At 42.5% G+C, this 25027-nt stretch overlaps 1 protein-coding gene across 1 annotated transcript in view; it reads left to right on the top strand.

The window, feature by feature from the left end:
• NF1 (neurofibromin 1) overlaps positions 1 to 25027 on the top strand; it is a 306134-nt gene that overhangs the window by 59288 nt on the left and 221819 nt on the right. The window contains exons 13-21 of the mRNA XM_015421915.1: positions 1084 to 1218; positions 3306 to 3419; positions 6891 to 6970; positions 8412 to 8535; positions 11131 to 11286; positions 13905 to 14151; positions 15383 to 15456; positions 23519 to 23602; positions 24086 to 24526. Of these exons, the coding sequence (XP_015277401.1) occupies positions 1084 to 1218; positions 3306 to 3419; positions 6891 to 6970; positions 8412 to 8535; positions 11131 to 11286; positions 13905 to 14151; positions 15383 to 15456; positions 23519 to 23602; positions 24086 to 24526 (1455 nt within the window). The remainder of the gene's footprint in view (positions 1 to 1083; positions 1219 to 3305; positions 3420 to 6890; positions 6971 to 8411; positions 8536 to 11130; positions 11287 to 13904; positions 14152 to 15382; positions 15457 to 23518; positions 23603 to 24085; positions 24527 to 25027) is intronic.

The raw sequence follows: 25027 nt of genomic DNA on the forward strand, positions 1-25027 counted from the left end.
TGGGGGGCAGTCACATTGGTGGCATATAGGGCCTTGCCACCCCTAGAAGTCACTTGTAAGGTGGTGACACGGAGATTTGTCCATTCCTTTACAAAGTACTAGGGGTTAGTACCTCCAGTAGGGGTCACAGGGCACTCTATGGGGGGCAGTCACATTGGTGGCATATAGGGCCTTGCCACCCCTAGAAGTCACTTGTAAGGTGGTGACACGGAGATTTGTCCATTCCTTTACAAAGTACTATAGGATTAACAAACTAGCCTTGGCAAAAGCAGTATTTGACAGTAGAGGGCTCCTTCAGGCCCTGTAGGCACCGGAAGTTGTGTGACCCACCCGGGGGGAGCACTGCTTTTTTACGTCCCAGGAGTAAGGAGTCAAGGACTGCCCCACTCCTGGACCACCGGAGAACGGAAGATTTGTATTCACTTACCGTGAAGCTTCCTTCTCGGTGGTCCAGAGTGGGGCAGTCCTACCCACCCTCTCTTGTTGGACACGACTTCCGGTCCATTTATGTTTTGCAGTTGTTCAGCTGTTCGTGAATATGGTCTAAATGATTACGTGATGTGGCGGACTGTTGCTGTTTCTTTTCTCTAATGGTTAAAATACTGGTTTGTATTTGTTTAAGCCCGTGGCTGTGATGGTATTCCCTGGTTGTCTGAGGGGGAAGGAGTTATTTTTTAAGTGTATTTACAGCAGTTCGGAGGTGGCTTTCGGTATGACTGGGGATCAGAGGATAAGCCCCTCCCCTCTGGGATCAAAGTTTGCCGGCCCTGCCTATGGAAGGGGGAGGTGCTTTCCCAGGAGTAAGGAGTCAAGGACTGCCCCACTCTGGACCACCGAGAAGGAAGCTTCACGGTAAGTGAATACAAATCTTCCGTTCTGAGTGCAGTGCAGTCATTGTACTTAGGAGGCTGATCTCTGCTTAGGATGGCATGGTAAAACTGATTGTGCTGTTCTGGTATGTTTTCAAGCATGGTGTATGTCACTCTTTGCATTAAAAATATTCCTTTTACAAAATAGGAAGGCATGAATTTGGAATAAGCAGTGCCTTATTGACACGCTCTGTCCTGCTGTTTTCTTCCGTAGAGTCTTACCTTTAAAGAGAAAATGACAAGTCTTAAATTTAAGGAGAAGCCAACAGATGTTGAAACCAGAAATTACAAAGTCTTGTTGCTGTCTATGGTAAAACTGATCCATGCTGACCCAAAACTCTTGCTCTGTGTAAGTGTCAAAAAAACTTTTTTTTTTGTTTTAAACAAGTATGTTTGATATGAACATCTGGGTTGTTTTCCCACAGTCTTTGGGCTGAAAACGTGCAGAGATGTTCTAGCCAGGGACCTGACAATTCAAGAACGGAAACATGGGAACCAATACATTGAACCGATTATGAGAAGCAGTGCACTGAACACTTCCTTGTTCTGATGTTTTGTACATTGCTTTGGCCCCTTGCAATCCACGAAGGCGAGCTTAAGGCAGGGGTACTGGCTCAGTGGCCCAACTCCATCTTTCAGGACAGCAGGCGAGGACCTTGCATGGTGGGGACTGAGCTGCTGCCGGAGGGCCTGGAGGCCTGGGTAGCCCGTGAGCCAGGGATGGAGGTGGAGGGTCCTTCTACTCCCAGGGCCCCCTCCCTTCCCTGCAGCCTCTGTGCTCTCCTCCCAGCCCCTGAGCAGCCGCTGCAGCGACGGGAGAGGGAAGCGGTGGTGTTGGTTCCCATCCCCTCGCCTCTGGGCACCTCGGCGGCTGTGCTGAGGAGAGAGTGAGGAGGCAGAGAGAGAAGCGAAAGGCACACGGGCTTCTTGTGAGTGGAGGCCTCGCAACTCTGCCACCTTCTCGCTTGCGCCTGGCAAGGAGGAAGAGTGGCCGTGGCCCACACGCTCTCCCTTGAGCTCTGAGCCCTGTGCCAGGGAGGGAGCAAGCAGACAACGAGGGCACAAGGGCTGGACGGTGGTGGGGGAGAGACAGCCTTGCCTGCTTGGGCATACGCTGGCGATTGAAAAGCTTATAGGTGTATATTTCATATCCATGGCTGTGTCTTATATTAGTCATGCACTCAGTGGGCTGGTGCACATAGCACACAGAAGTCATGCAGCTCTTTTCCTTTGCAAAGCCTTTATTGGCATATGTATATACATAAAATCTTTCCTGGGAAAGATTGAAGGTCAAAGAAGACGGGGACGGCAAAGGATGAGATGGTTAGACAGTGTCATAGATGCAACGAACATGAAATTGAGCAAACTTCAGAGGACGGCGGAAGACAGGAGGGCCTGGCGGGAGCTGGTCCATGGGGTCGCGAAGAGTCGGACTCGACTGTGCGACTGAACAACAACATATACATAAAATAGGAGATCAAATTAAATACAGATTGGAAAATACAAATCCATACAGGATAAAATTGGAGCTACAACACGGAAAAACAGCATAAAAGCATAAAACCTAGTGGTTAATATTACTCATCAGGACGTACAGCCATAACACTGAGGAGAAACCTCGCTACTATTTCAGTTATTTCCATATCTGGATTATCATGCAAAAAAAAAGAACCTTAAAATCATCAGGAATCTCTGAGAATTGAGCTAATATAGGGTACAGAAGATCCTGACGGGGCGCCAAATAAAAGGGATATGGAAGAAGAATGTGGGGGACAGTTTCAACACAGGCCTTCATACAAGGACAGCACCTGCTAGAATAGGGGGATCCTATTCTTTTGATTGATGGCAATTATGAATGTGGCTCTCTGCAAGCTGTGGAGTAAGTACCACTGGCCCAGGGCATCTTTAGAAGATCAATACATCTTTCCTGTGATAAGTTAGGAAAAGGCCCCGAGCCAGCAAATACACCCAGGGCTTCTTTAGACTTGACATCACATGAGCCTCGAGCTCCCTCCCCCCACTGCCTGCTGCAGTTCTTTCCCTCCCTTCTTGTTTTGCATCACACCAGAGTTGCTGTTTTGTCCGAGCAACACACTGTCCTTTGTGCTTGCCCTCCAAAGCAGAATTGGAAAGTGTGGTTTGATGATTACGGTTTCCAGGTGTTGTTCAGAAAACACGGGTGAACTATAGTAACTGCAAACTGTGGTTGGCTGTAAAAGAGGGATGCATGTGAGCTAGAAGCTCACTCCTTGAGTGCCAGACCTTCTTTTAAATAGAGGGGTGGGGAGAAGAACCAAAATAGCCCACTGGGCATAGTCATTGGCTGTTCTTAAACTAGCTCTTTGGAACCTGGCCTGGAGTAGTGCCTTTATAAACAAAATGTTGCTGAAGCCAGGCTTGCAGGGAAAACTATGTCCCTCTCCACTTCCTATGCAGAACCCAAGGAAGCAGGGGCCAGAGACGCAGGGCAGCACAGCTGAGCTGATAACGGGGCTTGTGCAGCTGGTGCCGCAGTCCAGCATGCCGGAAATAGCACAAGAAGCCATGGAGGTAAGGAACTGCTGTGTGGACATGGGCATGCTAATCTGTCAGTGCCATTTGGTTGAGGCTTAACGGCCCGCCGTGGTTTGCCGCTACAAGCAGGGAGGGATCAGGGCTCACTGGCAGAGCCCCTGCTGTGCATGCCAGGGCTCCAGTTTCAATTCAGGCGTCAGGCTGTAGGCAGTGCGAAAGACTTCAGCCTGAGACCCACAGAGAGCTGCTGCCACTCAGAGTAAGCAATAAGAGTAAGCTGTGGTCTGACTCAGTAGAAGGCAGCTTCGTGTCTACACAGTCAGATGTCTTCTTTACTTCACTCACAGATGGTTGGTTAATTAAGTATTTTTTGTTTTCATTCCAAACCATCCTATGCCAGCCAATGTTTGATCCAGCAAACTGTGGTTGGTCATTTCCCTGCAAACCAGGATTCCAAACTCTAGTTTTCTCCTGGTTTGGATCCTGGTTTGCATACTATAGTTTGCCACAAAAGTGGACGTGTCTGATAAGATCACTGCATGCAAGCACCCAACAGTCCCATCTGCTTCCACACAAACTGCCACTGTACGTGAATCATGTCTCTGCCCTGTTTGTGGACAGAGAACTAGCCCTCTGAATGTGTTCTGGAACTTTCCCCATTGTGCTGAAATTGTTGTCAGCCTCTTCAGGACTTAAAACCATGAGAGTCTGCTGCATCCAGTAAGAAAGAAAAGCAGCCTGTTTTGATTGAGCTCTGAATTAAGTCTAGTTCTGAATGAGCTTCTGTAATTCTGTACGTTTCCCTGAGTTGCTACCTTTGGCTCAGGGAAACTAACCCAGCCCCGAGTGGGGAACAGGTTGATGGTTTATTCGTGCTGCAAGTGGCGAAAAACAGGAGGAGAGAAACTTTAACTGGGGCCTCTTTCATCTGAACGCTCCTTTGTTCCCTAGCTCTGTGTTAGGCAGCCTGCCTCACAGCCTTGTTACCTGTGCTGAAAGCAGTGCTTCTTGCTCCTCAGTCTTCTTGCTCCTGACAGCCTTCAGGCCACAGAGCGTGCTGCCTGCATGTGGGCTGGCTGCCCTCCCCACCTTCTCCCCAGGCATGCAGGAGCTCCTTTGGGGGCGCTCTCTCCATGGAGGCCTCCAGCGGGGGGGGGGAAGTCCCCCCTCCTCCCTCCTCCTGCTTTGCTTGTTGCCGTTCCTTGGCCTGTGGTCCAGCCATCTCCACATAGGCCGGCACATGCTCCTGTTTCTGAGGGGAAGTCCTGCGAAACGTCGGCCTCCTGGCCTGGCCTCAGCTGCTCTAGCAGCTTGGCTACGGTGGCTGCACTGCTCCTTTCTGGCAGGTGGAGCTGCGCCTTAGGGGTTGGCCTAGCAATTTCCAGGGAGCTGTGAACTTCTCAGGGGCCACTGCTAGGCTCTGTTGACTGTTACACCTTCCTGGGGGATCCAGGGAAGGGGGCTGATGGAGGTCCAAGAATATACGACAGGTTTCTGACACTGAAGATACTTCTGCTTAGGAATAGCACCGTGGTAGGTGGTGGTTAGAGTGTCAGACTCCGTTCAAATCCCCACTCTGCCTGCGAAGGTAGTTGAATGATTTTGGGACAGTCACACGCTCTCGGCTGAACTTCTTCCTTACAGTTTTGTTGGGAGGATAAAATGGAAGGGGGAGAACCTGCTTTGAGTCATCAGGAGAAAAGTGGGGCTTTGTTGTTGTTGTTCAGTAAGCCTGTGTGACTGTCCACGTGCATGTTACTTTTTGTACAGTCAGGAATTCTGTAATATTTGGAGTGTCCATTAGTTGTTGTAGATTTTCCGGGCTCTATGGCCATGGTCGTGGCATTGTAGTACCTGACATTCCGCCAGCAGCTGTGACTGGCATCCTCAGAGGTATAACACCGAGAGATGGAGTACTCGCTGTGTCGAGGTGAGAAGAAACAATGTATGATGGTAATTTGTATCTACTCAGGAAGGTGGGGTAAGGCTGACTCATTATCTTGTTGGAGTTTCCCAGGCTGTGACATGCTAATAGAGGAGCTTTCCTGAGGAGGTTCTTTTGCATATGGATTGGCTGTTGAAATTCTAATCTTATCTGTAGTGCTACTGTAAGATGTAGAGCATTTTGTGTTTTTCAGGACAGGAAACCATGCCCTATTTATTTTTAAACTCTCTTCTTTCCTATTGAAATTGTGTTTTATGTTTATGAATTTCAATGGCTTCCCTGTGTAATCTGACATGGTAATTGGATGTGTTGTCCAGCCTTTCAGTGTCTTGGAATGAGATACTGTGTCCTGTTTGAGTTAGGCTATGTTCAGCCACTGCTGATTTTTCAGGTTAGCCAAGTCTGCAGTGTCTTTCATGTTTTTTTATTCTTGTCTGGATGTTACGCTGTGTGGTCCCAATGTAAACCTGTCCACAACTGCAAGGTATGCAGTATACTCCTGCAGAAGTGAGGGGGGTCTCTTCTGTCTTTTGCTGATTGTAGCATCTCTTCGGAGTTCATTCTTGGAGTAGCCATTTGATGTAGCCCATCTAAACCAGGCACTTCAAGCAAATGGCTACTCCAAGAGTGAAATCAGAAGAGTGATTAAACCAAAGGTAAAACAAACAACTGGGGGGAAACAGTCTCCCACAGGAAAAGTGTTTTTGCCATATATCAAAGGAATCACTGATCAGATGGGAGAACTTATGAAAAAACACAACCCACAAACAGTATTCAGACCCACCAGAAAAATACAACAGATGCTACACTTGGCAAAAGACAGAAGAGCCCCCCCTCACTTCTGCAGGAGTATACTGCATACCCTGCAGTTGTGGACTCAGCCCTACTCCACCTTCCCGAGTAGATATAAATTACCTGCCTACCATTTTTCTTCTCACATTGACACAGAGAGTACTCCATTTTTCTGTGTTATACCTCTGAGGATGCCAGTCACAGCTGCTGGAGAAACGTCAGGAACTTCAATGCCAAGACCACAGCCATAGAACCCAGAAAATCTACAACAACTAATGAACTCCGTCCGTGAAAGCCTTCGACAACATATTGGAGTGTCCCACCGTAGCCGAGTTTGCCAGAGCCCTTCTGGTGCAACCACCGTCTCTCTCTCCTCCTCCTGTTCAGCAGCTTGGCATGTGGCGAATTTTATTCTATCAGTCTCAAATACACAACTTATTAAGGGCTTTTCTATTCCATGGCCTAAATTTTTGATTATTTCTTATGTTATGCTTGGGCCCTTATATGTTTTTTTATTCTTTGTTTATAAATACATGTATCTTTTTATACTATATACATTAAGTTTTTATTGTTGGTCCTCTATTCTGTTTAGTCCATTGGCCCTTGTGTGCTAGATTTTGGTATTTTTACATGAGGTATGATTGGGCCCTTATATGTTTTTTAATTCTTTGTTAATAAATACATGTATCTTTTTATACTATATACATTAAATGCAAAAATATTGCACCGTAACTCTTTTTTGGACGAAGTTTCTCTGCTTGTATGTCCAGGCCTTGCTTGTGCTTCATCAGTTAGACAGCATTGACTTGTGGAATCCAGATGCACCTATAGAGACATTTTGGGAGATCAGGTAAGCACTTGTCTTGGGATTGGTAACACTGGCTTTCCTTTGTTTGAAACATGGCTAAAAGGTACGCCTTTATCTTAACTCCAGTGCAGGATTCAATCGGATATTCTAGTAAACAGCAGTTCCCTAAGTTTGAAGATACCCGAGTCAGAGAGGGAGCTTAAATGGAGGTTTGAGACAGTCCAGTGAACTATTAGTCTAACTTGAATGACTTATAGCACAGTCATCTGTGGAGTTATGTCTACAAGTGTGTGTAGAAGGGTGTAACTCTGCTTCAGACTGCAGTGTTAGAAGCTGGGCGTACACTAGGATTACACAGGCAAGTCTGTATAGCACTAAGCAAATCCAGAGTTCAACCGGTGAAAATATGTCATAATTCATAGTATTTGGAAGGAATGGAGCAAGGTCGTTCGCCATTCCTTCTCTAAACTGCCTCCAAAACATGTGCTAGCTGGTGGATAGGATTTTTTTTTTTAAGGAGGGGCTGCATTGTTAGTTGCCCCCCCCAACATCTGGTTTGTGGCTAGCCAAGTCTGTCTTACCTATGATGGAGCTACCAAACTTCCCCAGTTGGCTTCACAAACATCCAATATGGTTATCAGTTGTTCGTAATAATAATATAGTAAATATAATGATATAATAGAAATATAATATAATAAATATAATAATAATAATAAATAAAAAGGATCAGTAGTGCCTACTAGAATAGTTGTTCTAAAATCACATCCAGTCTGCATCTCCATGCATCAGTATCTGAGGGTGGCTTAAGAAGAAGAAGAAGAAAAAGAAGAAGAAGAAATTGGATTTATGCCCCGCCCTTCACTCGGGAGTCTCAGAGCGACTTACAAACTCCTTTCCCTTCCCCTCCCCACAACAGACCCCCTGTGAGGTAGGTGGGGCTGAGAGAGCTCTTTCGAGAACTGTCCTTTCAAGGACAGTTTTTGTCAGAACTACTGCTTGCCCAAGGTCATCCAGCAGCTGCAACTGGAGGAGTGGGGAATCAAACCCGGTTCTCCCAGATACCAGGAAATACTGATTTGAAAAATGGCTTCTCGGAATAGCTTTATTGATGCTAAGAGAATGTATAGTGACATATGTATCACAAAGTTTGGTAAGTTATTGATTAGTCATATAATAATAAAATATTTCAGAAAAACAAAGCACAATACAGTAGACTTTAAAAATCGTAACTGCAGTTGCATTAAAACCAGCATAGTTACCTAAAGCAGCATTTCATTATTGGTTGTGCCCAAAGCCCTCTGCTTCAAAGGGATCCTGAGCATATTAGACAGGGGTGATCCCCCGTGGGACTGGAGCATTTGTGCATCTGCCCACCCTTGCTTTGAAGTTCACTCTCTGTTCAAGGTGTACTGTAATATGACGTTCTGGGAGATGCTTGACTAATGGGACGCTGACCATCCGTTCTGATCTTGTGTTCCTGCAGTTCACAGATGCTGTTCTGCATTTGCAAGAGGCTCACAACCAACCAGATTCTCAGCAGCACAGAAATCCTCAAGTGGCTGCGAGAGATCCTGATCTGCAGGAACAAATTTCTTCTGAAAAACAAAGTGAGTGGATGCTTTAGAGTGACTCACTCGCCCCCCTTTCTTCTCCTGTTATAATGGATAGGTCTCCAGTAGGATGAAATTTGATTAGATCCAGCCATTCTTTAAAGTCCTCGCTAGGTAGAGGAGTCAAAATCATAAGGTGGCTTAGAGTTTCCGCTTCAGGTGCCAGGGAAAGTTCACTCCTCTCTCAAGAACCATTCCCCCTCCACCCAATCGCTTCATGTGTTAGGATAGCCCCATTACTTTCCCAGTGCCCAACTGGATGAGGTTTAATGATGCCCAGATTTGTATGTATTGTGAGAGCGGGATTGTTGTGCCCCTGGGCCCATCGGTCTCCATGCAGTGCTCTTGGCCTGCATAGACATGTGGCTCCTAAGCAGTTCTGTCCATTGTGTGGACTTCTGGCAGAGCCCAGCAGGGGGCCAGAGGCACCCATGTCCCTGGGCCACAGAAGGCAGGTCCTCTTCAGAGCCTCGTCTAGGCAACCCCCCAGTTAATACGACAGCAGCAGCAGCAGCAGCAGCAGAGAGTTTCATTTCTTATGCTGGTCGTCAAGCATGGATGCCAGTTGTGCCATTTATCACTTAAGTCAAATATCTGTAGTTTGCTATGCTTCTCCAACCCTGCCCTGATCTCTTTGCCTGTAAGTCCAAGGTCAAAATGCTCTCTCTTTTTCCTCTCCATGGCCAATTTGTTCTTTGTGATGTATTTGTAAGGTAACATTTTCTATGTTGGGGGGTGTTTGCTGTAAGATTCAGCACATCACCCGTTCCCTTCTGCCCCTGTCCCCAGTTGGTCAACTGATCTGTAGACTAAGGGTAACACATTAAGAATTAACTTCATTTACAACAGTGCAAAGATAGTTTAATGATCAATGATACTTCTGTTAGTTACAAAATACCAGTTCAGTAACCTTAGTTGTGAAACAATAAAATTAACTTCAATTATTATAACTGTTTATTGATAAGTCTGCTTTAGTGGGGTATAAACCATGTTAGCTTTTGCAAACGCAAATAATTCACTGAACAGCTCATCTCTTTGGTTTCTGTCTTGAAGCATTCTGCAATTAAAAATGATATTAAAACAGCAATAAGACCCTGCTGAGGACTGTAATTGGCATAAAGGGACATATCTGAAGGACAGTCTCTTCAGATAAGGGAGTCTTGGGCCATGAGGGGCTTAAAGGTAATAGCCATCACCTTGAATTGGACTTTGGGGGGGGGGAACTGGCAGCCAGTGTAGCTGTTTTAAAATAAGCAAGGGTATGTTCCCGTTGGATGGCCCCAGACCATAGTCAAACTGTTGCATTCTGAACCAGCCACAGTTTCTGTGCTGTCTTGGTCACCCTCAGTATCTTTCTGAAGGTACATAATTCCCCCCCACACACACACACATCTGGCGGCTAGTAAATTAGAGTCGTGGAGTTTTACATATTCTATATGGTCTTCCTCTCTCCCACTTCAAATTACAGGCTCGTGGACAGTTAACCCAATACAAACACAGTATATACCATGAGATGGCAACCAATATAAACAAACTCGTCTTTAAAGTTACCAATGAATAATACACTGGTCCTCAGTGTAACTTATAGGATCCTTACCGCTTGAATCAGTACAACAAATACAACAAAGTACAGCATAGTCTTTTTTACAATCAATAACAACAAACAACAGCATGTACTTTTCCAGTATGCCATAGAAGTAATTACAGCAATCTTCCATTCATGTAGTCTTTCAGTGTGAGGATTCTTTGATAAAGATAAAGAAACAGGCTGAGAGCAAACCGGGACCCCGTCAGAATCTTTCACAAGCTGTACAAAGCAAAAGTATATAATGTAAAATCTTTCACAAAGCTGTATGGAACAAAAGTACATGCTGTTGTTTGTTGATGATTGTAAAAAATAGACTATGTTGTACTTAGTTGTATTTGTTGTATTGATTTAAATAACAAGGTGTAAGCTACATTGAGCACCAGTGTATGATTCATTAGTAACTTCCTCTTTCCCAGCCGTACTCACCTGACCTTTGTCACGGAAGGAAGGGTGGGGGGAAGCACAATTTCTTCTGCTCTAACCACCGTTGTCATAATAATATTAAAGAGCAAACAACTAAGGAGAGAAAGGGAAGCAAATTGTTAGTTGGACAGAGGCATATAGGACATGGGGATACGTGCCCTTCAGGTAGTGCAGACGGCTTGAGTGAAGAGTTCCCACAGGAATGGCCAAAGCTGCTAAAGAGTGAGGGGAGGTGGTCCTTTCCCGGCCAATCCAGGCAGCAGCGTGGGCAGGCCCCAGGCCCGCTGGCCAGTGGTGGTACGAAGCAGCTCTGGACACGGATTTCCTCTTAGCGTTTTTGGCATTTGCTTTCTAGCCTCTCCTGCTCAGTCTGGTCTTCCGCTACAAGTATAACTGACACTTGTGCATCATGTGTCCTTCTTCAAGGTTCAAAACACTTTGGGGCCCCAAAGAGGTCCTGACTTCAAAGATTTCATGTTCTCCTTTGATTAAACATTGCTTCTGAGCTGTCTTACAGTTTCATGTATACTTCCAACAGAACTTAGCTGACTTCTTAATTATTATTTTTTCCCTCTCTCTAGCAATCAGATAGGAGTTCCTGTCACTTCCTCTTCCTTTATGGCATGGGCTGTGACATCACTGGGGGAGGAGCTAATCAAATTTCTCTTGACCACGAAGAGATGATGCGCTGCACCCCAGGGGCTATGCTCAGGAAGAGCAAGGGCAGTTTCTGCATCGTAAGTAGAAGGGTTGCCAGAGATACCACCCTTAGCACAGCTCAGGCAGTTGGCAGAAGTTTAGTCTTTGGTAGTCTCTGGCAGGCTGTACCACATCAGGCTACAGTGGTGGTGGTGGGGTTCACATGCCGGAATGCTCCTGCACATAGGAAACTAGGGACAGTGAGAAGGCAAAATCCTCCTCCCTAGTTTTCCACATGGAAGGACATTTTTTGGGGGGTTGGGGGTTGGATTGTTCCTTTGTGAGAGCCCCCTGTCTGCATTGTGAAGTGGTACTGTCCAGACACAGTTCGTCCACCCTCCATGAGAACTTGGCCCTTGAAAAATGAGAGGTTTTAGTTTGGAATAGTGTGGGCTGTAAGCAGGGCCGGCCCATTATTGTTAAATTTTAGACTGTAGCCTAGGGCGACGGCTTGACGAGGGTGCCATTCTGGCCGGCCTCGTCCCCTCCTCGCCCTGTACTGGAAGCCTCCCTTGCTGGCTTCTTGCTCCATCCCCGGCAAGAGACTCCCCTCTTTGCAGCCCCCCAGACAGAAAGAGAAGAAGGCGGGGGGGGGGACAGGCGTGGGGAACAGCCCGGGACGATGGGAAAGTGCTGCTCACCCTCTGCCGCCCCCGCCCCTGCTGTCTCTTTGGAGCTCCTTTTGCAGCCTGGCACAGGCCCCCTCCCCCTCCCCTCGAGCAATCCCGCCCCTCCTCATGCATTTGCAGCTCACCCCCTTGGCCCGCCCGCTGCGGCTCCGGTGCCTGCCCCTGTCCCACCCCACACGGGGGAGGGGGGGCAGAATGTATCTTCGCCTACTGGGCGAAAAAACCTGGGGCCGTCACTGGCTGCAAGGTTCTGGGAATTCTGCAGGTGGCTTTTAGAGTGTGGCAATGCTTGGTAGAGCAGAAGAAGAAGAGCTGGTTTTTATACCCCGCTTTTCTCTACCTTAAGGAGTCTCCAAGCAGCTTACATTCACCTTCCCTTCCTCTCCCCACACCAGGCACCTTGTGAGGTCGGTGGGGCTGAAAGAGTTCAGAGAGAGCTGGGACTAGCCCAAGGTCACCCAGCTGGCTTCCTGTGGAGGAGGAGGAGTGGGGAATCAAAGCCGGTGCTCCAGATTAGAGGCCACTGCTCTTAATGATGACACCATGCTGGAGAGCAGCTCTCCTCACCTGTCAAAATCAGCAGGGCAGTTCCTGCTGTCTCTGTACCTAGCTGTTATCGTCGTGGAGGAGAGTAAAGTGTGAGTCCAGGGGCACCTTTCAGACCAACAAAGTTTTATTCTGGGTGTAAGCTTTCATGGGCATGCACACGTCTTCAGCTACATTGAAACCAAAGTCACCAACCATTGGATCAAAGTATCTGAAGACGTGTGCATGCACACGAAGGCTTATGCCCAGCATAAAACTTTGTTGGTTTTAAGGGTGCCCCCACTGGACTCACACTTTGCTCTGCTGGTTCAAACCAACACAGCGACCCACCTGAATCTATTGTCATGGCAGGAGATCGAATTCAATTTCAGAAAAAGCCGGCATTTGGTGGTAGCTAGAACTTGAGCTAGAAGCCGGCATTTGGTGGTAGCTAGAACTTCATTGGGTCTTGAGCTGATGCTTCTTGCCTGGTCTCCATTTACACCTGCAAAATGGAATTGTTCAGGAGGGCACTTTCCTAAAGGGGAAGGAGGTTATGCTTTGAATGGATGTGAAAAAATGTAGGCCAATTCCTCACATTGTTTGTTGTGCTAAAGTGTTTGTATTGTGTTGCTTTTAAAGTTTGTAATTCACCTTTCGCCTCAGTGAGAAAGGTGAGCTATAAATTAAGTAAGCAAATACATTTCAGTGGTCAGCACATAAAGCGATGGTGCAGTTTTCAACCGCACAGCATCCAATGGGGCATAATCCTTATTTCTTTATTTGTATTTTTGCCCAGCTTTTCAACTAAAAAAAAAATGCCTGTTTTTTAAAAAAGTAATGTAATAATACAGGATGTCATTTCATTGATGTTCCAGTCTCTCCTGTGCTCCAGCTACTGTCTTCTTGTGGCCACTGTCTAGTTGTTCCCTTGCTTAAGGTGGCTTGTTTGGTATCTGCTAGAGACTGTCGCTTTTTCTATAGTAACTCCCACCGGAGGAGGTTGGCGGGGGCACTCTCTTTAGAAGTTTCCGGGAGGCAGTGTAAGGCCTTTTTATTTATTTGTGAGAGCTTTTAGTGGGGTTTAAACTGCAGACCTTTTCCTGTGGGGAGGAGAGTTAATGGGGTTCTGCTTTTCTTTTTATGTTTTGAATTGTCGGAACTGAGTGGCCTTCAGGCCTGAGGAAAGGAACGAAATCGAGGGGTGAGGGAAGGGGGCCTGGCTGCTGTCCCCTTGCGCAGACCTTCCCACAAACAGCCAGAATTACAAACTAGGAAGTGAAGAGGGACCTGGCGCAGGTGGACACGTGGGAACTCTGGGCACGCCCCAGAGGCCACTGCCTCATCGAGCCATTGAACGTGAACTGGGCCAGCATTTAATGGGCAGAGACATTGTCGTTTTCGGTCTTCAGATAGTGGCAGTGGGATGTCGTTCTGAAGGACAGTCCCTCCCCTGCGTGCCTCTTGTCATTTCTGTCTTCCCCACTGTTCCGTTTCCCAAGGAAAGTACTGTGGGCTGCAGCGGGATGCCCATCTGTCGCCAAGCCCAGACGAAGCTGGAGGTGGCCTTGTACATGTCTCTCTGGAGCCCAGACGCGGAGGCAGTGCTGGTTGCGATGTCCTGTTTCCGGCATCTTTGTGAGGAGGCAGACATCAGGTGTGGAGTAGATGAGGTCTCGGTACACAACTTTTTGCCCAACTACAACACCTTTATGGAATTTGCATCTGTGAGCAATATGATGTCAACAGGTAAGAACTGGGAAACAAGAGAGGACTCTATTACCTGGACTCTGGTTTACACTCCCATCTTCAGCAGAGTCACACCCCTCTAAAGCTGTTGAAGCCAATGGTCCTAGAAGGGTTACCTCTGTTTAGGATTGCATTGTTAAGAGTTTTGCTTTAAAGTTCAAAACAATTGGCCTTAAAAGTCAGTTCCATTGCACACAGGATCCAAACTTACCCACAGGGGTTTGAAAAATATATCAATAGTTTCTTCTAAAATGCAGTTTTCTCTATTTATTCTTTTTCAGCTGTTCTGGGTGGCTCCAGTTTTGTTGTGTGGGTGCCTGTTGCAAGTTTTGCTGAAAGGACATTGGGGTAAAATGAATCTGGGAATAGAAGTCATTACATCGAAGGTGTTGGGGTCTGTATGACCCCATGGCGATGAGAGAACTCATTTAGCAGCAGAGTAGTAGCCTTTATTTTAATGCAGTGTGTAGGATCAAGATGTTTTATCCCTTATGTATTTTAAAACAGATTTCTCCTTGTGGTTTTGGGCAGGGGGAGACCGTGCATGAACAAAGGGGCCTGTTCTGGACAGCCTTGCAAGAGCTGGCTGTGCCATCCTTGCAGGCTCCAAATTGCAGCGCCTAGACAGTTGTAAATCCAGTTATAAGCAATAATCAGTGCAATTAGGTATTTTTACATCATGCTAAGTACATCTCATTCTTTTCTAAAAATTGTAACTTCATTGATTTCAATGTGAACCCAGACTCAGACACAAAGTGTGTGTGTTGTTGTTGTTTTTCCTACAAGCACAGGAGGAATAAAACTTAAAAGCCGCCAAAAAAGTATTGCTAATCACAGCTAACGCGGTTGCATGTATTAGCAGGTTCTGGTTCCATTAATGGCTGTACCATCAGCAGCTCCATTTGGTGTTCATTTTTTGGGTCCATTGGGATTTGTATTGTAGCACAACCTGAGGGCTCCCTTTTTAAGCTGCTTTAAAAAAATGGTGTGTGTGTGTTAAACATGGATAACTCCTTGCCTGGCTTATACTTCATTGAAACAAAGTTATTTGTAAGGACATCAGCTGAGCTAGGAACTGCAAAAACCTAGAGACTCTAATGCTTTAAAAATGTGCTTTAATTATCTCTCGTACTAGTCTTTGTGACTGAGGATCCTGGTTTGTAAAGGAATTGTTGACCTCGCATAAATTGACTGTTTAAGTTGAAAACCTTTTTTGACCACCTGCCCTTAGGACGAGCGGCTCTCCAGAAGCGAGCGATGGCATTGTTAAGGCGAATTGAGCACCCAACGCCAGGGAACACAGAGGTACGACCTCTCTTTTTCCCTCCATACAAACGCTGATTCTTTCTTTCTTTTTCTTTTTTTAAAGTACCCATAGGTACACTTTTATTAATTTTTCTTTTATAATCTACAACAAACAAATCTACACACTACAGACAGACACTCTACTACACATAACATATATACCAGGAGTACAGTTACATTGTATGCTTATATCCAATTACTTAATTAATAAAAATGCTCTATCAGACACTTTCCATTCTTCTGTCTTTTGTGTTCTCAAGTCCAATGTGCCATAATTGCCTAATCTTCTATTATATTTACATTATACCAATCATAAAACTTTTTCCATGTTTTTTGAAATGTCCACTCTTTGCTTAGTCTCATTTCTAAAGTCAGTTTATCATTTTCTGCTGTTTCAAAAAGTTTATTCACAAACTCCTGTTTCGTTGGTATCACCATAGTTTTCCAATATTTGGCATATAAGATTCTTGCAGCTGTCGTCATATAAACAGTCAAATACCTATTCTCTTTTTCATAATCATTTGGAAATATATTCAACAGCAAGACCTCTGGAGTAAATGGAATCTTTGCTCTTAGTATCTTCTCCATCAAACTATGGACCCATTTCCAAAACTTTTTTGTAACATCGCATAGCCACCACATATGATAAAATGTGCCCCTTTTACTCTTACATTTCCAGCATTTATCAGAACAGTTAGTAATTTGCTTAGCCAATCTATCAGGTGTAATATACCATCTATAAAACATCTTATACATATTCTCTTTATATGTTATAGCATTAGTCATTTTAATATTTTTCTCCCAAATCTGCCCCCAATCTTCCAGATTTATAGTATGCCCTAAATTCTGAGCCCATACAATCATATTATTCTTCACAATTTCATCTACCATTGTATCATCCAACAAAATTTTATATATTTTCTTTATCATTTTACTAACTGCTGTTAACATGACATTTTCCAGTTCAGTTATATATATAAAATAATTTTCAACCTGAATACAATACACCCAACTAAAACCTCTAAAATGAATATTAAAACATCAGAAATACAGGAGATTTTTATAAGAATGGTTATTTGGGACAACACCCCCTTCAGCTAAATAAAAAGGCATTCCATCCAAGTAACAAATCACATCCTTTCAATTTGCAACAATCTTGTATCTTCGCAAGTAACCTACTCTCTGATCCAAACTAGAGCCGCAGCTCTATAATATAAAAGCCAATTTGGGACTCCAAATCCGCCTCGCCCTTTCACATCCTGCAACATTTTAAAACTTATTCTCGCCTTCTTTCCTTGCCAAATGAACTTAGTTGTCAATTTATCCAGTTCTCTAAACAACGCTTGATTCTGCAATATGGGTATAATTTGAAATAGAAACATCCATCTTGGTAATATATTCATTTTTATTGCTGCCATCCTACCCATCAAGGACAGTTGTAGATTTTTCCACTTCTCCAAGTTTTGTTTAGTATTTTTTTTTTTATAACTTTATTTTTATAACCAATTTTAACACTTTTTAACAAATTTTAACAATCAAACAATAATCAATACAATACAAAGTCCAAATACTTAGTGGGTAATTCAGTCAAACCATCTTTTACATTATTAACATAACTAAAAAACACAAACCACTTTTCTACGAACGTTGACACTTTGTGTGGTTGCTCCAGTTCTAAAATTTGCAAAGCTATTTTGTCCATAACTACAATATCCCACAGTTTAGTAAACCATTGTTTTAAGGTAGGTACCTTTTCAAGTTTCCAAACCTGCGCTATTAGGGTTTTAGCTGCAATAAGCATTAGCGCTACTAATTCTTCCGTTGTTTTTGAAAAGAGATCTTTATCCCATAAATGTAACAATATTGATTCAGGAGTTTTCGGTAGATCAATTCCCAGTATAACTTCAATTTTTTTTATTACTACGTTCCAAAAACTTTGTATCTTTGGGCAGGACCACCAACAGTGAATTAACGAACCTGTTTGATTACAGCCTTTCCAACACCTTGGGTCCTTTTTTACTTTTGCGTGAAACAATTTCAAAGGGGTGACATACCAACGTGCAAATAATTTATAATTCTGCAACCTAATATTTAATGAATAAGTTGTAAATAAAGATGACGACCAAATCCTAGTCCACTGTTCCGGTGTTATTATTCTCTCACAATCTTTTTGCCATGCACTTTGCTGTGTAGAATCCATATCCCACTTTTCCTGTGCTAGTTGTTTATATAAAATAGAAATTATACCTTTGTGTTCTGTTATACCCTTATCTATTAAAATTTCAAAGTTCGTTAACTGTCTATTCGTGGTTTCTAATATATTATTACTTATAATTACATTAACCAATTGCTGGTATTGAAACCATGGCATATGGAAATTATATTTTAATTCCAATTGTTGTTGCGTCCAGATTTGGTTCTTAAAACAAATATCTTGAATTCTAAATCTACCTATCTGTCTCCAATTTTGAAAAGTATTAATTTGTTCTCCTGGTAAAAACCATTTTTGTCCCAAAAATGCGGACAGTGGAGAAAATCCAGGGGCCAAATTATTTCTGTTTTTATCCCAAATTTTTAACATATCCCATAAAAAGGGATTGTCCTTAATAGAAGTAGGTCTATCCTTAGCTAAGGCCCATATCACTTCATGCATATACTTAGGTGTTACAAAAGATTTTTCAATGTGTACCCAATCTTTATTAGTTTTTGGAGACATAAATTGCAACACATGTTTTAATTGTGATGCTTCAAAATACCATTTCAAGTTTGGAAGACTTAATCCTCCTTTTTTTAAAGGTCTGGTCAGTAATAAATAATTTATACGAGGCCTTTTATTATTCCATAAAAATTTTGAAATTTTCGACTGCCATTCACCAAATGTTTGATTTTTTATATTAATAGGGAGGTTTTGAAATAAAAACAAGAATTTGGGAAAAATAATCGTTTTTATTAATTCCACTTTTTCAAGTAGTGATAAATTAACTTTTGACCAAGATTGAAATTGGTTAGTCATATAATTAACTACTGGCAAATAATTACAATCATATAGTTTTTTCAAATCTAAGGGTATGTATATCCCCAAATGTCTCCAAGAACTTGCTACCCACCTAAAAGGGAAAAGCTTTGTAAGGTCCTGTTTTTCTATTTCAGTTAACAAAATCGGATATAATTCTGTTTTAGTATAATTAATAGTAAAACCTGATATTGCCGTAAATTTAGTTAATTCTCCTACTATATGAGTTAGCGAATCAATAGGATCACTAAAATATAAAACCGTATCATCGGCAAAAAGACTTGTTTTATGTTCTACAGTGTCAATCTTAATACCCTTAATTAAGTCATTTTGTCGTATGGCATGAGCTAAGGGTTCTAAAGAAAGGGCAAACAATATAGGAGAAAGGGGGCATCCTTGTCTTGTTCCTCGGGAAATTTTAATATCAGCTGATCTAGAGCCATTAATAGCAAGTTTTGCTTTTGGAGCTTTATAAAGAGTTTCTATTGATCGTAAAAAATTTGGGCCAAATCCCATATGAACTAAAAGTTCTTGTAAATAATTAATTTCCAATTTATCAAAAGCCTTTTCGGCATCAAGTGCCAAAAGTGCTGCGCTAATATCATTATGTCTACAATAGTGGATTATATTTAACGATTTCCTAATATTATCTATAAGGGAACGGCCTGGAATAAACCCTGCTTGGTCTTTATTAACATATTCTGGTAAGACTTTATTTAATCTCGTGGCTAAAATAGTCGAAAAAATCTTAAAATCATGGTTAAGTATAGAAATCGGACGATACGATTCTGGTTTAGTTTTGTCCTTGCCTTCTTTAGGTATTACTATTATTTTGGCTTCTCTCCATGTATTCGGCATACGTCCTGTTTCCATGATAGTATTACACGTTCTCGTCAATTGCCCTAATAATTGTGCTTTATATTTTTTAAAAAATTCTATGGGAAATCCATCTAATCCTGGAGCCTTATTGTTTTGAATTTTTGAAATTGCTTTCTCCACTTCTGGCTCCGTTATAGGTTGTTCAATGTATTCCATATGTAATTCAGTAAGTTTTTTATCAAAGTTTATTGTCTTTAGATAGTTTTGGATTTCTAATTTATCTGGTTCTTGAGATGTATAAAGTTTTTGATAAAAGTCATGGAATGTTTCCAATATGTCTTTAGTAGAATTTAACATATATCCCTTAGGGGATTTTATAGAATAAACCAAATTAGATACTTGCTGAGTTTGAACTCTAAAGCGCAGTCTTTGAAATGATTTTGGACTTTTTGTTACATATTTTTGTTTAAGAAACATTAAGTTTTTTTGAATTTTTGAGGTTTCTAATGTATCTAATTTTTTTCTTTCTAAATTTAGCTTCCTTAATAGTTTCTTTCCCCCGTATTTCATATGTTTTAATTCCAGCTGTTTAATCTTATCTTTAATTTCCATTATTATTTTTGTTCTTTCCTTTTTATAGGAAGACGCCATAGAGATAAGTTTCCCCCGTATTACTGCCTTAAAGGCATCCCAAAGAATATCTTGGGGAACTTCTCCATTGTCATTCAATTTAAAATATTCAATAATTTCGTTTGAAATTGTCTCCGAAAATGTGGGGTTCTGTAGCAGAAGTTTATTCAACGTCCAAGATGTGGATCTTAAATCGCTATCAAATTTTTCTATCTTACTTATCACCCAGGCATGGTCTGATATTATTTTACTTCCTATTTCTGCCATTGTTATTTTATTTACTAAAGACTTTGACATTAAAATGAAATCTATTCTCGAATAAGTTTTATGAACTTCTGAAAAAAAGGTATATTCCTTTGACCTCGGATGCATTAATCTCCATATATCTTCCAAATCAAATTTGTCCAAAATTTTCCTTAAACCAGATGGGGTTGTTTTTCTATATTTTTCTGCCTGAGTCTTAAATGTTTTATCTATTTTTGGATCGTCAACCAAATTCAAATCGCCTCCAATAATTACCGCTCCCTGTTGAAAGGCCTGCAATTGTTCTAAAGTATTCTGAATAAAAGTCAATTGTTCTGTATTAGGGGAATAAATTGATGCCAAAGTTATCGATTTTCCGTTTAGCTTTCCCTTTACAAATACAAACCTACCCTTGGGATCTAACTTTGTGTCTTCTACACAAAATGGGGTATTTTTTGAAATTAAAATTGCTACTCCTCTTGCCTTAGAGGAGCCCGTTGCCTGGAAAGTCTGAGAAAACCATGGTGTTTTCAAAATTCTTTGCTCTTTTATCTTCAAGTGTGTCTCTTGAAGGAATACTATGTTTGGTTTTTCTTTAACTATTGTGTTAGTAAGTCTTCGCCTTTTTACAGGATTATTCATGCCCTTGCAGTTCCATGAAAAAATTACATAGTCATTCATTTAAAGTCAACTTGATGAAGCAACCCACTATAACGGAAAAAAACAAAACAAAGTAACTTCAATGTTACAACAAACGCCTACTGAGTAGGTTCAACAACCTCCGCCTACTCAATAGGCTCTGTTAACAGAGTTTCCACCAATTGCAGTGGAAATAGTAGGAAAAGACCCAACTTCTCCTAATCCGTTAACTTTTTTCTTAATCCCTATAATATTAAAAAAAGAAAATATTACTTTTAAACCCCTCCCCCCCAGCTGTTATTTTTCTTTCAGTCAGTGTTTTATGAACACACAAAGATCTAGTTTCAAAAAATATGAAATACAAAATGTATAACTTCATAGTTACTGTTTTCCCTCCTTAGGTATGATGCTCTATTTGCTCCTGGTCTTTCCATTTCCTGGTGTCTTCCAATATAAAACCATCTATTAATCAAGATAATGAGTTATACATTACAACATATGTTATCACTCTTCTAAAAAACCAGGTGTTTTAAGCACCTTCCTTTCAAAATTAAAAAATGGGTTTTAGGCACCTTCATTTCAAAGTAAACAATAAAAATAAAATAAATATCAGGTTCTATGTTTTCCAAATATACTGTTTAACTAAAAGAACACTTCCATATATGTAATAGAAATAAGATAGGTTTCAAGCACCATACCTTTAAAATATAAACACCATCATTTCAAAACATATAATTTAAAATAAGGTAGGTTTTAAACACCCTCACTTCAAAACATATATAAAATAGGTTTTAGGCACCTTCATTTCAAATTATATGATTTAAATAAAATAGGTTATAAGCACCATTACTTCAAGAAATGCAGTTGACATAAAAATATAATACAATTCAAAGAAAATAGGTTGTAAATACCATCATTTCAAAATAGACGGTATAAAACCGGATAGGTTTTAAGCACTATCACTTCAAAACATATATTTTAAATAAAATAAGTTTTAGGCACCTTCATTTCGAATTATACGATTTAAATAAAATAGGTTATAAGCACCATTACTTCAAGAAATACAGTTGACAAAAATATAATACAATTCAAAGAAAATAGGTTATAAATACCATCATTTCAAAATATACAGTGTAAAATAAGGTAGGTTTTAAGCACTATCACTTCAAAATATATATTTTAAATAAAATAGGTTTTAGGCACCTTCATTTCAAAATATACAATTTAAATAAAAATAGGTTATAAGCCCCATTCCTTCAAGAAATTTAGTTGACATAATAATATAATACACATCTCTTCTTATATATATATGTTTCAAACAGATAAACCAAAAATTTTAACCATCTTTTATCATAAAAGAGACCAACGGCTGTTCTCTTGATTCCACGAGGGGTCTCCAGCCGCCATATACAGCTTGCTTCAGGTAAACAATCCCATCAGCGTGATCAATCTCCGTCCTCTTGGGGTTTTTCAAAGTTAGGATGAGCTTCAATCTCCGCTCTTTCGGCTTGAGACAGCTTTACATGAAGATTTTTTAACAGCGTTAGTCCCGTTTTTAAGTCTGAAGCTTGAAATAAAGTTCCATCTTTATATACCGTGACGTTTGAAGTAGTGCTCCATCTAAATTTGATTTTAACCTCAAGAAGTTTTGCCGTGATGACTTTCAAAAGCTTTCTTTTTTCCAAACTCTCTGGAGGGAGGTCTAGCAGCACCAGTATTTTCCGACCCCGGTACAATAAGGAATTATTTTTCCTTGCTTCTCTAAGAAGTCGATCTCTGAAGGCTGCATGCACAAATTGCACCAGGATATCTCTGGGTCTATTGCGTTGAGCTGTTGCAAACGAGCCCAACCGTTGTGCCTTTGCTATTATTGGGATCTCCCCCTCCTCCAACTTCATAGCTTCAGTTAACCAAGTGGTTATAAAATGTGATAAATCAGTTGCATCTTTCTCCGCTCCCTCTTCTATCCCCCTTAGTTTAACATTAAATTGTCTCCATTTATTTTCAAGCGAATTCAGTTTGATTTGCATCAGTTTTTCAGATCTTTTTAAAGCATTAAGTTCTACCTGCATTTGCTCCGTTGCTTCGAGTGCCGATTCAGCTGCTTTACACGCTGCTCCAAGACCTTCTGTTAGTTCGTCTAGTTTGCTTTGGACTGGCTGGAGATGTTCTGCCATAGATTCCTTGAAAAAACGTTGTATGTCTAGTTTTAAGTCCATTAGGTCTTTCTTTAAAAGCGGTTCTTCATTGGGGTTCGTAGAATCCATTGCGTCCGCCATTTTAGACTGTTCTGGCGTCTGTTCCTTCTGCGGCGTATCCTTTTGAAAGTAAGTGGCCACGGAAGCCGAATTCTTCTTTGTGGAAGGTGTTTTTTGTCCTTTTAATTTTCCCATACCTTTAGAGGTGTTTTTCTTCGTTTTTAAAGTATTTTAGAGCCGGGGGGGAAGGGATCGATCAGGAGCGGCAAAATCACGCGTCCGCCATCTTGCGACGCTCGGCTCCGCCCCCTTGTTTAGTATTTTTAGCAACACTTTATAGTTTTCTTCGTATAAATCACTGCATTTATTTGTAACTATAATTCCTAGATATCTCGTCTTCTTCACTATCTGATTCTTTCTTGACAGCCTGTAGTTTTCCATTGAGCATGAAGCCTCTTGGTGCTGTCTCTTCTCTTTTGGAGGACTCACAGAACAGCATTTTCTTTCTGTTGTGTTTTAGGCTTGGGAAGATACCTATTTAAAATGGGAGACGGCCACAAAACATATCCTCAACTATCCAAAGACTAAAATGGAAGATGGCCAGGTAAGGCAATGACCTCATAGGGGCATCTTCTAGACCAGACCTGTTGCTCGTGTGTGGCCTTTCATGTGGAAGTACCTAGGACCAGGGACTGCTTCCCCACCAGGTTATCGCTTCTTCCAGCCAGCACCAGGGAATTTCTGAGATTCAGCTTCAGTTGTGTAAATCACTGTGTTTTGAAAAACCTTCTTCAAAGTAACTAATCAGTGGGTCTTGTTGGGTGGGATAATGGCCCAGAGAGAACTGGGTCCAGAATTGTCCTCTGGAAAGGCTCAGGCCAAGTCTGATTCGCCCTCTGTTCCTTCCTGTAGGATGAGGGCTTCTAATATCCTGCCCTGCCCCTCCCTGCAGTTCTCTTGCAGATGAGTGCAGTGATTTGTCGGAAAGCACCTTGTGCCCCCAGATCAAATAAGAGGCGGCCTGTGAGCACGGCAGATTCCGCATCGTTTTTTTTTCTTTCCCCCTCCTGTGTACAACTCCTTCCAGGTTACCGAAAGCCTCCACAAGACCATAGTCAAGAGGCGCATGTCCCATGTCAGCGGAGGAGGGTCCATAGACCTTTCAGACACGGACTCCCTGCAGGAGTGGATCAACATGACGGGTTTCCTGTGTGCGCTTGGAGGGGTGTGCTTGCAGCAGCGCAGCAGTGCAGGTTTTGCCACCTACAGCCCCCCCATGGGTCCTGTGAGTGAGCGGAAAGGCTCCATGGTATCCATGATGTCGACCGAAGGCAACACGGAGACCCCCGTGAGCAAATTCATGGACCGCTTGTTATCCCTGATGGTCTGCACCCACGAGAAAGTGGGTCTGCAGATCCGGACCAACATCAAAGACCTCATGGGCTTGGAACTGAGCCCGGCTCTTTACCCGATGCTCTTCAACAAGTTGAAAAGCATCATCAGCAAGTTCTTTGACTCTCAGGGGCAGGTAAGACAGCCGATTGACAGTGTTTCTTGGTGGATGTGGTGAGGGAGCCTTCTTTTCCTCGTGAGTTGATGATGTCGGAAACAGACGCCCTGTGTTTTTCTGCAACGCAAGCAATGCTTGGCATATAGATGTCTGGGTTGGTACAGCCTGCAGAGGTCAGGGTGCCCAGGAATGAGGCTTTAGCAACTGATTTCCTGGCACAGTTTCTCTGGAGCTTCCCAGAAAGGCCACCAGTGTCCAGAAAAGTACAGCCGATGCTACGGCGAGAAGTGTTCTGAGATGGTGGTTCCACTTGGCTGTCAGATGAGGAAGCTGAACTGTCTTTTGGTATCCGAATGTAGATGAGAGTGAGCCTTGTGGTCCGTTCCCCCCCCCCGAGGTGGGGAGGGGGTGGAGGCAGTGGGACATCACAAGTGTCTCCCGTGGCCAGCAGAGACTCGCCAGACTCCCTGATGCTCCTTAAGGGTCTCTTTATTGGAATGAGCAAAAGTCCACCCAGGG

Source organism: Gekko japonicus, unplaced genomic scaffold (assembly GCF_001447785.1).
Source record: "Gekko japonicus isolate JY-2015 unplaced genomic scaffold, Gekko_japonicus_V1.1 scaffold43, whole genome shotgun sequence".
In the NCBI taxonomy this organism is placed as follows: domain Eukaryota; kingdom Metazoa; phylum Chordata; class Lepidosauria; order Squamata; family Gekkonidae; genus Gekko; species Gekko japonicus.